This window comes from Helobdella robusta (genome assembly GCF_000326865.2).
Source record: "Helobdella robusta unplaced genomic scaffold HELROscaffold_4, whole genome shotgun sequence".
Taxonomy (NCBI): domain Eukaryota; kingdom Metazoa; phylum Annelida; class Clitellata; order Rhynchobdellida; family Glossiphoniidae; genus Helobdella; species Helobdella robusta.
In genome coordinates this window covers 2,797,708-2,814,419 of record NW_008704902.1, presented here as the reverse complement: position 1 = coordinate 2,814,419, position 16,712 = coordinate 2,797,708, and the positions used below count along the sequence as shown (strand labels likewise).

At 30.3% G+C, this 16,712-nt stretch overlaps 3 protein-coding genes across 3 annotated transcripts; 2 read left to right on the top strand and 1 right to left on the bottom strand.

Annotated features, from left to right (window-relative positions):
• Positions 1-1,335: 1,335 nt before the first annotated feature.
• Positions 1,336-6,375, top strand: HELRODRAFT_66807 (hypothetical protein; the record flags this gene model as incomplete). The annotated part of the gene is made up of 7 exons (XM_009024225.1): positions 1,336-1,496; positions 2,669-2,905; positions 3,444-3,535; positions 4,559-4,641; positions 4,941-5,061; positions 5,859-6,086; positions 6,194-6,375. Coding segments are annotated over 7 exons (1,104 nt in total), but the record flags the coding sequence as incomplete, so codon positions are not given.
• A 340-nt stretch (positions 6,376-6,715) lies between these two features.
• On the bottom strand, positions 6,716-7,231 carry HELRODRAFT_162334 (hypothetical protein; the record flags this gene model as incomplete). Its single annotated transcript, XM_009024570.1, has 1 exon — positions 6,716-7,231. One exon carries the CDS (start codon positions 7,229-7,231, stop codon positions 6,716-6,718), a length of 516 nt encoding a protein of 171 aa, XP_009022818.1.
• Positions 7,232-10,308: 3,077 nt separating this feature from the next.
• Positions 10,309-12,710, top strand: HELRODRAFT_67273 (hypothetical protein; the record flags this gene model as incomplete). The annotated part of the gene is made up of 3 exons (XM_009024306.1): positions 10,309-10,448; positions 11,231-11,369; positions 12,345-12,710. The coding sequence occupies 3 exons, from the start codon at positions 10,309-10,311 to the stop codon at positions 12,708-12,710; spliced, it is 645 nt and encodes a 214-aa protein (XP_009022554.1).
• Positions 12,711-16,712: the final 4,002 nt, after the last annotated feature.

The following is a 16,712-nucleotide window of genomic DNA, read 5'->3' as shown; positions in this document are numbered from 1 at the left end:
ACATTTAAACTGCTAATAAGCGTCGTACGTTGAACTCGCTTATAGATTGAAATTCATTCCATGGTGCAAGTGGAGATACCGGGGATGTCCCTGCCTCAGAAAGGGGTGGTCAGGTGGATGGGCACCATCGCTAAGGAACAAATTGTTGGCATTGAACTGGTTTGTGAAGTATTTTTTTCAAACTTTTAATGTGGACGAATAGTTTGGTGTCACAATTTTTTACCTGTTAACGAGTGCTTAACCTACTATTTATTTAATTTAAAGTAGTTTGAAATATTAACTTCCGAGTGTAAACTTTGTTTAAATACTAGCATTATAGTTTCAACAGAATAGAATTCCAATATTGTTAATTCCTATAGCTTCTTTTCATATTTACACTGGCACCATTGTTTCGTATTGTTTCATGTTGTTTCATGTTGGATCAAAGAAGTAACATAAATTAGCACTATTATAAACGTTGGCAATTGGTGGTTTCCAATTGTTGAAGTAAATAAACACAATAAGGAAGATTCATATTGTTATTTTTATTTGAAATGCTTTTTTATTTGTTTCCAACAACAGAGAGAGAGAGAGAGAGAGAGAGAGAGAGAGAGAGAGAGAGAGAGAGAGAGAGAGAGAGAGAGAGAGAGAGAGAGAGAGAGAGAGAGAGAGAGAGAGAGAGATAGAGAAATTGGCATTTATGCTATGTTATATAAATATTAATACATTCAACACGTTCAGTACATGCAAATTTATTTTGTACTTGTTGAAGAAATATTCACTTTAAAATTTTTTACCACTCTTACAATTTTGCAATTCTTCATGTGCTGCAAATTTTTTTTTTATAAAAAAGTAGAGCAGAAAATATTTACGACTTTTTGTACTTTTGTGAATTATAGTGGTTCGTGTTGTTGGTTCACGTTGTCAGTTCACGCTTCATGGTTCGTGAATATGACCCATTAAAACAGTCATCCTTACACTCTTCCCATTTTTAACGTTATTTCTTAATCTGTCTTGACTTTTGAGGCTGTTGTCTGCATTTTTCGTTTTTATGAAGAAAAAAAAAAACGTTTCTTTGTTCTTTTAATTGGCAGGTCACAAAATACTTCTGCATAAGATCTCAAGTTGTACGTTTTTAGCAGTGAAGGCGTTACTTTGTTGCGTAAAATTTCGTGGTTTTCAATAATTGACGGTTGTTATGGCAGTTGTTGTGTATTATTTATTACGTGTTATGTGTTTTGCGTGTGATACGTAGGTTGTTATGTAAACTGACGTGTATGTTTTGTATAGTGGTGGTGTGGTGTGGTGCGTCCTGTAATGAGGTGATGTGGTGTGTTGTATGTTTTGTGTTAACAGGAAGTTGAGTGTCTGGCGGCCACAGATGGTCGCTTCATGGACAAACAACTCTTCACGTGCGCTCCTAAAAAGGGATACTTCACCAAACTCTCCAGAGTGAAATTAGATGACCGGTTCGCCCACTTTTCCTCATTTTCAACACTTTCATCAGAATTCAGTGAGTCGTTGCGAATAATGTTTTGGGGCTGATTATGAAATTTGATAATTTGAGATTTGTATAAATAATGAATTAGTGGTCTACTGCTTAAATATTGTGAATCTTTTGATCATTTGTAGTTTATTTTTTATTGGTCAATGTACGTGTGTCGCAAAATCCAGAACATTTTCGTCTAAAAGATATAACTTTGCATCTTTTTTGAACAACGTGAGGGAAGTCGCTTCTGTTTTCTTAAGATTAAGATTTCTGGTCTCACTTTTGTAAGTTTTCAACCATCAATTCAGGCTACTATTAATTAAGAATTCTCAGTGGATGTGTGCATTTTTAGTAATATTCTTAATGCTGCATTTGGTCATTATGTTTGATTTTTCAAATATTTCAATATTTGTACAATAGGTTGTTGCAGATACAAAATTGAAATTTTGTAGTTTAAAAAATAAATTTGAAATAATTATAATTGCGAATTTTTGTTGGAATCCATTCTACATAGGCTTTGGTGGGCTTGAATGTTTGGAAGTTCTTGAACGCCAAAATTGTTTGCAAGCAAACAATTACAAAGAGCTTACTACGATTATTCAAAGGTTTATTATAATTTTATCTTGAGTATTACTGTTCAATTTTCTCAAATATTTTCAGAAATTTTGTTATAAATGTGTATGTTAAACTCTCCAGATGTTTGTCGAAGCAAGTTCAGTTGAGCGCCATTAACCCAAGTACCTCTGACGAGAAAATTTCTACCATTCGACCTGCTCAGTGCTCAGAAGAGCAGCCACACCCATCCCAGCCAAAGACGACGACTGAATCGTCTTCAAAACAAACTTCAATGAAGTCATCGTCCTCATCGTCACTTTCCTTATCTGACTTAGAGCGGGAAGCATTTGATGAAGTTCTTTATGACACAAGCTTCAACCAACGACCAATTGAAAAATATACAGAGAAAATCAAAATACATTCAATTAAGGAAAATCATCGACAACAACAAAAACATAATCTGTTGTCTCACCAATTAAATCCTCGACCACAACATTCACAGCAGCCACAACAACAGCAACAACAACCACGTGCACAACAACCACGCGAACATCAACAACATCAACAAAACTTTTCTCAACATTCACAAGCTCTAACAAAACGTCCAGAGACTGATTTGATGTGGTTTGATGATATGCAGCGTAGATCTGATGAATCACTAGATGAACTGATCAATGTTGCTGTTGATTATGTTGCAGGCAGAAACCTCGGCATTCAAGGACACCACAATTCATGTTATTTGGACGCCTCCCTCTTTGCCATGTTCACATTTAATGACTGTTTCGATTGCATGTTGTATAGAAGCAAAAATGTTAATGATATTAACTCTTATGATGAAATACAGAGAACATTGCGAGACGGCATTGTTCATCCACTGAGACTGTGAGTTTTAAAATACATGCGCCATTTTATATTCTGTCTATAATGTTTCTTCTATATTTATTTGATTCCTTTGCTTAATTTCTGCAAATTTCATCTCTTTTTGTAATTCTACATGAATGGTTAATTCATTTATGATATAGTTTTATAATTATTTGTCCAATCATGCGCATGCTATCCATCATCGTGATGATCGTATCTTGTGCATGATATATAATATATCGTCATGATTATTCGTGGTCTGAGCGACAACCAGACTTGAGCTCTCTTAACTTTCAAACTTCACGTCCGCCAAACGTAGGTGGAAGTTTGATTACCATTTTTATATTACCCCAGCGTCTCCAACTATTTTATTTTCCGTTTTAAAACTTTTTTCTTTTACTAGATTCACCATTTAGCTGTATATTTTTTGATTTAGCGAACAAATTAACTCGCCGCCACAGTATGCAAGTTCAAATTTAAAACATTAAAGTTTTGTTACTTGCTGTTTCTATTTAGCTTCTGAATAATTGTGATGAGTGATGGAAATAATATTTTGAAGCAACCTCTACGTGAGGGCCGATAAAGTGGTGCGGTTGAGGCAACTCATTAGTGATGTCAGTCGCAACTATGGCTTCCTCAATGAAGAAAAAGGTGGTTTTTATTAGTGTACATTCGATTCAATAATTTTCTACTTAATAAGAGATGTGCGAACAAAATGCTCATTGCACAGTGGGAGTCAATGATACAAATTTTAATTGTTAGCATTGCAGAGTCTGCATTCGCATTCATGAGATTTGTTCGACAGTTTTATGAGCTATTGATTGTCACCTCATGTCTTTAATATATCACATTAAGAAACTGTTGTTTTTATTAAGTTCTTAATGGTGATGTTATTCTCATCGCTCGTTGTTTCATTTAAAAAAATTTATTTGCTAAATCAATTTATGTAATTAGTTGTGTATGTGCTAATATTATAAATGCATATTGTAATCTCTCTCGGTGGTATTTATTACATGCTTGGCAACAGTTGGGCAACATTATGTTAAGTGGCGTCCAACTAAGTTTCTGAAATACATTATAAGAGTGTTCAAAAATTTATTTGAAGAATTGATGAAATTGAAGAGAGAGACTTCGAAGAAAGTTCTAGGAGAGGTTTGAAAAATTGTAGGAGCTGAAATGTCGTTAATAAAATTTTATGGAGCAATGTTATTTTGTCAAGAAGAGTTTAACAGATTTATTGAATATATAAAATTAAATAAAATAATTTTAAACTAAAAATTTTGAGCTGAGCCAAAGAAAATATAAAATCAAGACAGAAACAGTTGTCTGTTGGTTTGAATTTCGAGTTGTCATTTTTATCAAATGACGAATTTTAAAAACTTTTTGTTGTATTTGTAGAAACAGCTTGAGAGACAGGGATGACACATTATTTTTAACCTTATTTTTATTAACAATATTTGAAACGGCGATCGACTGATGATAATTTTAATATTTGAACATTTGTTAACGGAAAATTATAACTGACATTGCCATGCCATCAATGAATAAAATACAAATTTTCGTTAAAATTTATTGACATATTTGACACGAGAACTCAAGCACCTTGAAGATTATGTTTTTACCATATTAAAGATGTTATGAATTAATAACAAATCTCATTATCTTTCAATACAGATCCTGAGGAATTCTTGCATTGTCTGTTCAAAGAAACATTAAAATTGACTCCATTGTTGCAATTCAAGTCAGCTCAATTCTTTGTTAAATAACAAACATCTTGCTTGTTAACAATATTTTTTTGTCACCTGACTTGAATTTAAATTTGGCAATGTTACTCGATGCTTTTTAAGCAATCTGGAACAACTTCAATCTTTTATCTTTAATTAAGTTTTTCTTTAAATAATTTTTTGGTCTACCAACTTTCTCCTAATTGATTTCTGGTTTTCAAAGAAAATAAATTTGATTGTTTTATTTATTTGATTCGTTTTTATACTACTAGCAATGAACATTGACCTAATTTTTCATTTTTAGCACTGGTTTGCAAAATTATACAGTTCAGTTGCTGGTTGACGATCCGTCAATGACATCATCTCAAATGTCACCGACATCCACTCCAACTTTGGCTCAGCTGTTAGAAGCCTCGATGCAAAAATTTAATTTAAAATTTACGAAGGTTTCAAGTGTGAATTTTTTTATTTTTAATTTCTCACTCATAACGTTTGGTGAACAATACATCTCAACTTTATCAAGTGAAAATTAAGGTTTCCGGCACACGATCCAGTCAGCACGGGCAATTGATATTATGATTTCAGCGCATTATATAAAAATTCTACTACATACCTTGACAAATAGGATCTATTTATTGTTTAAACTTTTTATGACCACATATTTCAACATTTGACAGCACCGGTCACTATTCTTCGTATTATGCATCGAATATTTGGCCAATTCATATCTGAAATGTCTTTTTTCAGCCTTTCTTGCCATTCTGAAGAGCAAATTTTTGGTTTAGTTATATTTATATTCTGTTTGAATGACGGAGTTGCTATCATTTTGTTTGTTATAAATGGAAAAATTTACATAATTGTTTTCAAGTGTCCCGAAGTACTAATTCTGCAGTTGCCGCGATTTGGCATCAAGAAAATGTACAAAAGAATTATACCTCTGCCTTATTTAAGTTTAAAGAATCTCATTTTGACCAATAATTCAAAAAGTATGGTAGTTTTTTATACGAAATTTAATTGCTTTCTTTCTTACATTGAAACAAACACATATATTGTCAACATTGCAGCCACTACAAGCGCTTCCCATTCAACTATGTCAAGTACTAACTATGTACTGAACAAACAAGTTAATAAAGTAGGGTCTTCCTTTGAAAGTCCACAGGCCAAACCTAATGATAGTGACGACAATGATAGTGATAAGGATAGCGACGATGAGTTATTTGAACTTGATGATGATGACGATTTGTTAGAAGATGCCCCGTCTGATGTTTATGTAAGTCCCAGCATGAAAAATATTAGTCCTCTATCGTTAAATTTGATTCAGAGCAGTACCGACACCATCTGCAATACATCTAAAGATTATACTCTCGAGTTATTTGCCGTCGTATGCATAAAAACGAGTCATTATGTTTCCTTTACCAAATGTGGCTACAAACAAGATAGTCCTTGGTTGTTTTTCGACAGCATGTCCGACAGGATTGGTTTGTGAAATTTAATTTACTTATTTCGTATATCACCAATTATTGTTTCATACTTATTCATTTAGTTTTGTTTTACACTTGTTTTTGTTTAACAACATTTCTAAAAGATTCGGGTCACGGTTACAACATTCCTGGGATACAAATTTGTGAGGAGGTAACAGAATTTCTTATGAATGAAAGCTTCAGAAATCGATTAGAGAGTACCCCTGACGAATCGCTATCAGAAGAACTCAAAAGATTTTTATGCGATGGTTATATATGTTTCTACAGATCGCAAAAACCGATTTAGTCATAAATGTGTTTGTTAAAATACAGACTACCATTAATTTTTCTAACCTGATAACCCTTACTAATTTCCTTATCTTTTAAAGCATATTTTACTAACTGTGATTCTACTAAAAAGTGTTTAAGATGCCCGCGTATATGAATAAATCAATCCAAATATTGAATTACAAACTGTTTATTGACTGCTAAGAAGTTCTACATATATTAAATTTTCAATATACGATACATAAAATTTAAAAAGCAAGATTGTTTATTAAATAAAGTGTTTTTAGCATAACATGTTCTTTCGTTGCAGTAGTTCCCCGATATGAGATATATATTTTTCCACAAAATTTGTAAAAAAATCATTTAATATCTGTATAGTATTCTTCAAGATCTTCACTGTACCGAAATTGTTCGACAGTTTTTATGGTTTTGTCGTTCGAGATTGAAGTATTTTTGAGTGATTTAAACCTGGACAAATCGACATTTGCAGGTATCATAAATGGTTTTTTAGGCAATATTTGCCGAATGTATAAATTTTTGTTGAAATCAATTTTTTTGTAAGTTTTTCCGTTTACATTTACAATGTTTGGCAACACTCTACAGTCCTGTATATTTGTTTGTGGCTCGATTTCTTTACCAGGACTCATCGGATGTCCAAACCTATTTAACTGGTTATTGACTGAATTTGCGGTCTTGCTTACTCCTTGAGTTTCATTTAGTAACATTCTCTTCTTTTGCGGAATCGCAGGTGGGTAATTGGGATTATTATTCGAAGAAGAAATATTGGAGCTGGTTCCTTTTTTTGAAGCCAATTGAGGTTTGAATTCTAAAGGATTTTGTTCAAATGTAGCAATTATTTTACTGAAATCGGCCATTTTTTCATCCGGGCTCGGTTCAGAATATATTTCTTCTTCATATCTATTCATTTTAAAAATTTTATCTCATACAATCATAACATTATTATTTTACCATAAAACGTTGAAACAGAATGCACATACAATATTAGATTGTTTGTCTAAATAGCAGTAAGCCACATTGTTTAGGATCTCATTCAATTGCTACGTTTCTCAACTTAGGAGAACCCAGCTTTGTTAATAGTGCCGTCAGACCCGGAAGTATTACAAAACGGGTATTTCTGTATTGCAACTAAATTACATACGTAATATAGACAAAATTTGTTTAGGAATATGGTGGGAACATGACATTTATAACTAGAATTGCTCTATAGCGTTTCTCCCATTTTATTCTCAATAGGAATCTAGAAAAGCAACGACGTCACGCATCCATTATAATTGATTTGATACAGGGAGATTCCAGCAGGTGATAAAATTTACAGCGTAAAAAATTTAGTTTAATGACTTAATTTGCTTCAAGGTCAATGTTAAAATCAAACGCTTCATTTCACTTCCTACGTATAATCGAATGGGCGTAAATAAGAATAATTACTGATTTGCAGTATTTGGTAAAATTTAAATTCAAATGATTTAAAACCACTATTTAATCAATTTATTGTTATTTATTTAATTAAGAAAAAATGCCTGAGTTAACCCCTTGCTAACAAATTAAATAAGATAATGTTTCGAGCTAAAAATAATAATTAGTATGCTGTCTCAACCGAACCAGTAAAAACAAAACAATTTTCAGATTCAACACTCGAATGAACATAATCAATCAATTAATCAATCAATAAATTAGCTTGTAAAGTGTTATTTCATCAGTGCTTTTCAGTGAAATTTACAAACACATGTGTCTTGCTTGAGATCCGCTCTGAACTTCGCAAGTGATGGAGAAGTAGTTAGAGAAAGGGGTAGAGACATCCAGAAAAAAGGGCCAGCAAGCGTAGATTAAACACAAGAGTGATGTCACACATAGTTCAGCCACAGCCTTAAGTTAAAAATACGTCAATATTCAACAACAACAAAAATCATCAAAAAACATAAGATGTTAATCCAATAAAGATTAATTATGCTAAAGATACTGAAATTAAAATCAAATAAAAATTCAGATAAACATAAATTTTCTTAACTCAATAAAGACTAACAAATCCAAGAAAACAGTATGGTCCATGGTCTATATTAATATCAGATTCAAACATTTATGAAATTAATTTGAAATCAATTCTAGTCGATTTTGGGTTTTATTTCAAATTAGTATTAACATGATTTTAAAAACTGAAAATAATTGTAATGAAATAAATAATAAAACAAAAGTAATAATAAAAATGTTTATAACAATGCTGTTGTATTACTTAATAAACGAATTAATAAATACACATCTCAAAAATAAATAAAATAATATAAAGTCAGAACTTTGAGATTGGATTGAAGCAAGAATTGAAAACCGACCAGGGATTTATTATCGCCGCGATTGTTCACATCCATGGATATATATATATATATATATATATATATATATATATATATATATATCCATGTTCACACCATCATTTGCAAGAGCAATAAGAAAACATAATATCACTGCTGAAGGAAATTGATATCGGAAACAGAATTGCGAAGAATCTCAGGTTTGTAATGATATTGATGTACAATAGCATCCAGTGCAGATGGCGATGGTATACAGAAGTTTATTGATATGACACATGATGGCAATCAATCAATCAATCAATCAATCAATCAATCAATCAATCAATCAATCAATCAATCAATCAATCAATCAATTTTAACAACAACAACAATCAATCAATCAATTTGACATTTTTATTTCATCAAATCAAACAGTGAAATCAGAAAAATGAAATCAATGAAAGGAAATGATCTGGAAATCGAAAAAGAAATCTGGACTTCTTGTACTGATCACCAGTGTCAATTTGTAATAATGATATATGGGCAGATTTAAACAAATAAAAGAATTCAAGGTACCCAAACACATTATAAAGAGTAATTCTAATATTTCAAAACCGTTCCGAAATATAAAACATAATTATAAAAAAATTCAATGTACCCAAACACAATATAATGTAGGTTATAGATATTTCAAAGAGTAATTCTAATACTTCAAAATTGTTTCGAAGTTTGAAACATAATAATACTTTGACTAACTTCTAAATTTTGAATCTTATCTTAAAGAAATACCACGCCAGAAGCATTATGCCAAGCACATACACTCACTCACGCGCACAAAAACACTCACGTAAACACACACCTGTTCATCCACACACACTCACATAAACACAGCACCCATTCACACACACTCACACAAGCAACCACATTCACACACACTTAGACACACATAACGCTTACATGAACATGCTTTCCTAATCAATCAATCAATCAATCAATCAATCAATCAATCAATCAATCAATCAATCAATCAATCAATCAATCAATCATTTAATCAATCATTCAATCAATCAATCAACCAACCAACCAACCAATCAGTCAATCAATCAATCAGTCAGTCAGTCAGTCAATCAATCAATCAATATATCAATTAGCTCCTCTGTGAATTTTACATACGGATGGGTCTTAAGATCCGCTCTGAATTTCTTAAGTGATAGAGTAGTAGTTAGAGAAGAAGATAGAGACTTCCAGAGAAAAGAACCAGAAAAAGCAAACGCAGATTTAGCACAAAAGTGTTTAACATGAGTTAAGAAAAAATGAGGATAAGAAGACGAACGTGAAGTAAACCGGGTCATATAGGTATATAGAATATAAGGTAAATATTATATATAAACATATATGACCGGGGCGTTTAGGTTTGATTAATTTATCTATTAAGTATTTAGGAAATAAATTAGAATGTGACTTGTACATTAATGTGCAGATTTGATGGCGAATTAATTTTATTATATATGTAATATAGTTATATGCAAATGTATGTTATATTATAGTGAGTTGATGCAGTAGGGCAGAGGAGTTAGGATCAAATAAGTGAATAATTTGTTGTTTTTGGTTATACGTTTCCATAGTGATCATCATTCGACTTGACAAACATGTCAAATTCGAGGTTGAGTTTTGAAAAGCTCTTTAAAGAATTGTGCATTGCTGAAGAAAAAGAAGCGAGATATTGGAGAGAAAATGATGCAAAATTTCGAGCGGTTCATCAAAAGGTAGCTACATACGATGAATTTAGGTTGGAGTTTTTACTATTTTATAAAAAATTATAAAATTTTGTAGTAATACCTGCCATCTCTATCATCTATCGATTCTCCCAGAAAGACAGAATATAATTAATTAATTATTAATAAATAATCCATCAGAAAATAATATTTTTAAAGTTTGATATGAACTAAAAAGGCCATAAATGAGCCATGATAAAACTATAAATAAAGAATCATAGTCCATTCCATAGTCACTATCAGAATAGTTTTTTAAGCAACTTGAAATAACTATTTTGATAGTAAGTAACCACTAGTTTCTTTAATTTTTAATATTTGAATTATTTATATCAGAGAATTTCATTCAAGTATGTATGTATTATTATGCTTGTTCTATTTCAGTTGCATAATATATGTGGCTCTGTTATTGTTATTGGTTTTGTTTGGATTTTCATTGTTTTATCAGATCAATTATGAAATATATCTGTTTAGCAATTGGAAGTTGTTTGATATTTAGACTTTTCATATTTTTTTTATTTTCACTTATTCTTAATATAAAACAATTACAACACTTACTCATGTATATTTTAAGTACACATGTTTATAGGAATGTAATAAAATAATAAATCATGTAAATTGCTTAGTGAAAAGAGATTATTTTATGCGAATACTCATAATCTAGTAATGTAATGTTAGTTTATCCTACTTATAATTAAGTACATATGAAATGTGAAAGCTAATCCACATATGCTGCACAAATCTTGATAGATCCCTAATTCCAAAAAGCATTTAAAAATACTTTTATAACTTCTTTCAGGGGAATAGTACAAGCATCTCATCTGAAACCGTTAGATAAAAATGACAAAATTAATGGAAAATTTTACCAGCCCTGGAATGCAATCTCTTCAGAAAAATCTTACACAGAAGAAAACCATTATCCAGTCTCGTCTTCAAATGTTAGTGCTGTTGGCAGTTTATAAATTATTTTGAAGCTTTATTAGAAAATAGTGACTATGTAGTCAGCTACTTACTCAAAAGCAAAGTAACCATCATAACATTAATGCATATATCAAACATGTGACAAAAGGCTAAGAATACATGTGATACATGGCTTGCCAACTTTAAGATTTAGAAGAGTTCGTGGAGACATATTAATGATTTTCAACATTGCAAAGGTTATGGTAGATAAAGATTCCTCATTAGCTTTGTGTTTTGATGTGGATCCACGTACCAGAGGGCATCGCTATAGAATACATGTTCAAAAGTTCCATACAAATACAAGAAAGTATTCGTTTTCTAACAGAGTGATCTCTATTTGGAACAATTTACCGACATGCGTTGTTGAATCAGATACTGTTTCCAACTTCAAGAAGAATTTTGACTTATATATATGGCCAACAAAGATTTTCTCTTTGATAATAAAATTGTCATTGTTGTTTGATTGCTTTTTGTTGTCTTTTAATGCAATTTAAGCCCATTATTTATTCATATTATATTATTATTATAAATTTACAATACAACACGTCAATAGTTTAAAATTCCTTAAACTTCTAGAAGAGGGGTAACACTGAAATTTTTACATTAAAACTGCTATTAAAACTGTCAGGGAATTAGTCAGTCCACAATTACTGATATTGCACTATAAAAAATGTTGGGCTATTACACTGCTCATAGATTAAGAGGAATCAACAAGGCACACACGTCGTATACGAACACGTGCTAAACGTATCTATTTGTCATATACGAACCTGGTCACAGTAACTGAAACTCTGAGAAACAGCACCAGACGACTTTAACACTAAGCCATCACGCCGCCCAAATTAATATATTCAAATAGATTTGATTCAAAATTCAAATTATTTACTCAAAACTTTTCCGTCACGTGATGATTTAATGAAAAATTTTGATTGACGTCTTGATTATATTTTCAGTTGCACATAAATGATCCAGACAACAAGAAGAACTTTTTCCGGCTGTGGAAATTATCTACAAGCGTTGAGAAATATTGTTTCCTCACAACGTCCCGCAAAGAACACATCAAAACAATATTTTCGGTTGATATTAATTGTGAGTTGTTGGGAGAAGCAGTAGTGGAACTGAACAACAATTACAACAACATTGATGCATCTAAAATCTTTGAAGTGCTATCAATATTTGCCGATGCAAGCCGCTTCAAACTATTATTAGATTTTTTGTCTCAACCAGAAAAAGACTCTCTTAAAGAATTGTTCAAAAAATTAGAAACGGATCTAAACAGCAAAAATATTTTTGACTTGAAAAACGTTTATTCTATTTAAATTTTCTTAATAACATACACACATACAGATATATGGCTTTACGTATTTATATATTGTGTAAATTATATGGCAAAAGATGATAATAATGCCTATCGTTGCACTGATTCAAATGGAAGAACGTATATCTGTTCTAGTCACTTTTGCCTTACAAATTTTTTGGGATCTTCCTTGTCGACGTAGACGACGACGGCGTTAAGATTGTGGAAGATAACTGATAGCAAGAACCTTTTTATTTCAAACAAGACGATGTGAACAAAAATCATTCAATGCATTATGCTTTAATATCAAAAATTCCAAAACCAACAAGAAAATTAGTTAAAAAAACTGTTAACAAACAAGCATAGATTAACAACATGCATGTGTGCAAGAGTTGAAATTATGCCAGTAGCATTATATATATATATATATATATATATATATATATATACATATATATAATTGAAAATTATATAGTATATATACGCAGCCATATTTTTTAATTTTTGTTGCTAGACAGTTCCAAAAAGCACCACAAACTAATCAAAAAAAGATAACTTGACATTTCAATCAAGTTGCAGAATTCTTATCCTTTTTAAATCTGAAATTTTCAAAATAAGAATCTTTGTTCAGTAATTTCGCTTATTATATTTTAAATGATATAATTAGAACAGCCTACACACTAACGGCTAAATATAGATTTAATCTATCTTGAAACAATTCAAAAGTTCACAATTATGAAATATTTCCATTGAAAACTCTCAGGCAAGAATATATTGCTAAACAACTGCTGTGAATGAAACATGATTACGCAGTGCTCACATGATACTGCTGACCATTCATCCTTATAAGACACTACTTTTTGTAGCAGTTTACATGATCTCCATGACATGAACAATTATTTCAATCAAATTGGAAATAGAAAGCATGATGTAATAAGTATGTTAATTTGTTTTATTTATAATCAATAAATGAGAACCAAAAAAAAGCAAAATATATTGAATATTTGTAGAATAAGTCAACAGAATGATTAAGCAAGAACATAAACAAATAAGCCTGTATTTGAAATAACAAAATAAAATAAAAACAAAATCGTTAAACAAGACTGAACGTGGAAATAGTAAAATTGACCCCCATAATGATTTTCAAAAAATATTTACTAAAATTGATAAATAAAATGTTTAGGAATTAGAAGTGCTCTTGATGAAGCACGTTATTGAAAACAAACGACATTAAAATAAAATGGGACTAATTTACTGGTGACGGCAGACGATGACTGGTACATTAGCGTGGTGCACAACGTAGTCACTCACACTACCCATGATGGTACGTCTGATGGTTCCAAGTCCTCTGGTTCCCAATACAATCATTGTCACCTTCTCCTCTTGAGCTGTTTCAACAATCGTTTCACCTGGACGTCCACTGAACACTGCTTTTATTTTTCCTGGAATCTAGAGGTACATTAAACAAATGCCAATGTCGAAGATTACAAAAATTTGATTTGTAAATTATACCTGATTATTGTAAAATTGTTTATTAGCAGAATGATGAAAACTTTAGAAATAAAAATGGAACAAATAAAGCTAACATTGGCAGCCTTCATTAAATCAGCATATTTGTTTTCCAAATCTCTCACTTTATGCTTCTCACTATCAAGCATTTGATCCCACACAGACTGACTCAGCATCATCGCCTCTGTTCAATTAACATAATAGTTAAATGTTCTATTGATGCCAAAATATTTAAATGTCATGTGCACACAAGCTCTATCAAATTCAAAGGAAAAATTAAATACATTTCACAACCAACACCAAAGATTGAAAATATATCAGAAACTTAATTTAAATTGAAATGAAGACATTCCACAAACATAAAGAATTTTTGAAAATGTTCATTCAATTGTTATTCTATTATAAGCGAAAACTATTATCTACATAGATCCAAAGCTATTTTCATTTTTAAAACTTCAGGTTAACAAATTCAACTAAGATGGTTTGGTTATTTGTAAAACTAACTGTGTGCAATAGTTTATATTCTCATGTGACAAGACTAAAATAAATGTATGTGATAAAATCCACAAGAGAGCAAAGGGCCGGTTTTTTTGTCATAAAAAAATGTGGTGATATTGCGCTTTTTGTCTGGATTTAGTTTATAGTGAATAAAATTATTTAAGTATAGTATACATGTGTATAACTGATATCGTTTTTCAATAGTAACTGTTTGATTTCTTAATCATTCTTATCTTAATGAATCATTAAGCACATTGGCTTAACGTTAAGCGGACCAATTTATAAACATGCATAGAAATGAAGACAATAATGTTCATGAAATTGTTGAAGCTCTTACTATTTTATGAGCACAGCACATCAAGTTGAACTATAAAAATTTATATTATATAATACATTGTACTTCTTACTATATAGAGATATCACGCTATAAAATAAATGTGAAGTGTTTTAAATGTAATAATATCATAATAATGAGAGCAAAATAAATGGTCAGAATTATCACATTAAAACAGTGAACTAATTGCCAAATCAAAATAAGCTAACTGACAATTTCTTACATGTGACTGAAAAACGTTTAGCCTGCAAGCATGATTAAAATTTCAGAATATTATGTCTTAATAAGTAATATTGAGAAATTAGTATAGCTTTCATTATAAGGTTAAAGTTAAGAAATTATTTATAATTATTTCCATAAAGCTTTTTGGGAATTAAGTTTTGGCAAACGTTAAGAAAATTTGCCTATGAGATAAACTGTCATAAGTTTTAAAAAATTATTGTCAATAGCTGACATCTGGGAAAAACATGAGAGTATATGATGCACACATGAAAAAAATACAATTGGATTTACAAAAGGTCTATAACAACAATTTCGTCAAAATTATCAATTGAAATTTTGAAAGCATACTCAACACTGTAAGCCGCTGAATTGAAAATATGTTGCAAAAATGCAAGCCGCAAAAAAGCAATCAGGAGTTAAACATTTTTCAACTCTAGGCAGAGTGACAAGTATTTATAAATATATTTTTTTAGTTTTTTAGTCTGAAAATGGTTGATAATCATAAATAGTAGATTATCATCAATTGATACAATTATGTGCATGTCCAACATCTTTATCTGAGACATGAATTGTTACCATTAACTGAAATTAGATAACCTCAATCTTTTCAGTTGAGAATATATACTATTTTCATTTAAAATCGATATTTCATATAGAAAAGCATAAAATATAAAAAGTTATAAGATTATAAAAAAAGTAATAGTAATTTCTAGACTTTAAACTGATCTAAAAAAATGAGGGAAAATTTTTATCCAAAAAATTATATTAAACATAAACAAAAGCAATGAGCTCAAACAATTGTCAAATTAATGAAATATATGGACTTCTCAAGTAAATAAAAGCAACATTTATAAATAACGAAATAAATAAACAATAAACTTTATATTAATTCAGAGTAAATTATGCATGAGTTGTGATTTAAAACATCATTGCAATAAAACGAAAAACAATTTTTTACACATAAGTCAATGAAAATTTTCTGAAACTCAACACACAACAGATACTGGACTTTATACTGAGACCAAACATACATGAAACTAAACATAGTTTTCAAGTTTAGCATGTCAGATCCCAGCAATTATTTGTAATGTATGACAATATGAGTGACTGTATATACTATATTTACTGTACTATAGAATTTTTATTTATTTTAAGCATGATATAGCATATAAGCATGATGGAATAAAAAAGCTTTTTTCTGTATTCCTATACTATCTTCGGTGTTATACTCAAGTATGTTATATATATATATATATATATATATATATATATATATATATTTTTTTACAATATTCTATAAATTCTACCAAAGAATTTTCGGTAGAATTTATAGAATATTGTAAAAATTATGGTCTATTACCAACATACATATATATATATATATATATATATATATATATATATATATATATATATATATATATATATATATATATATATATATACTCTGCCTCTACATGC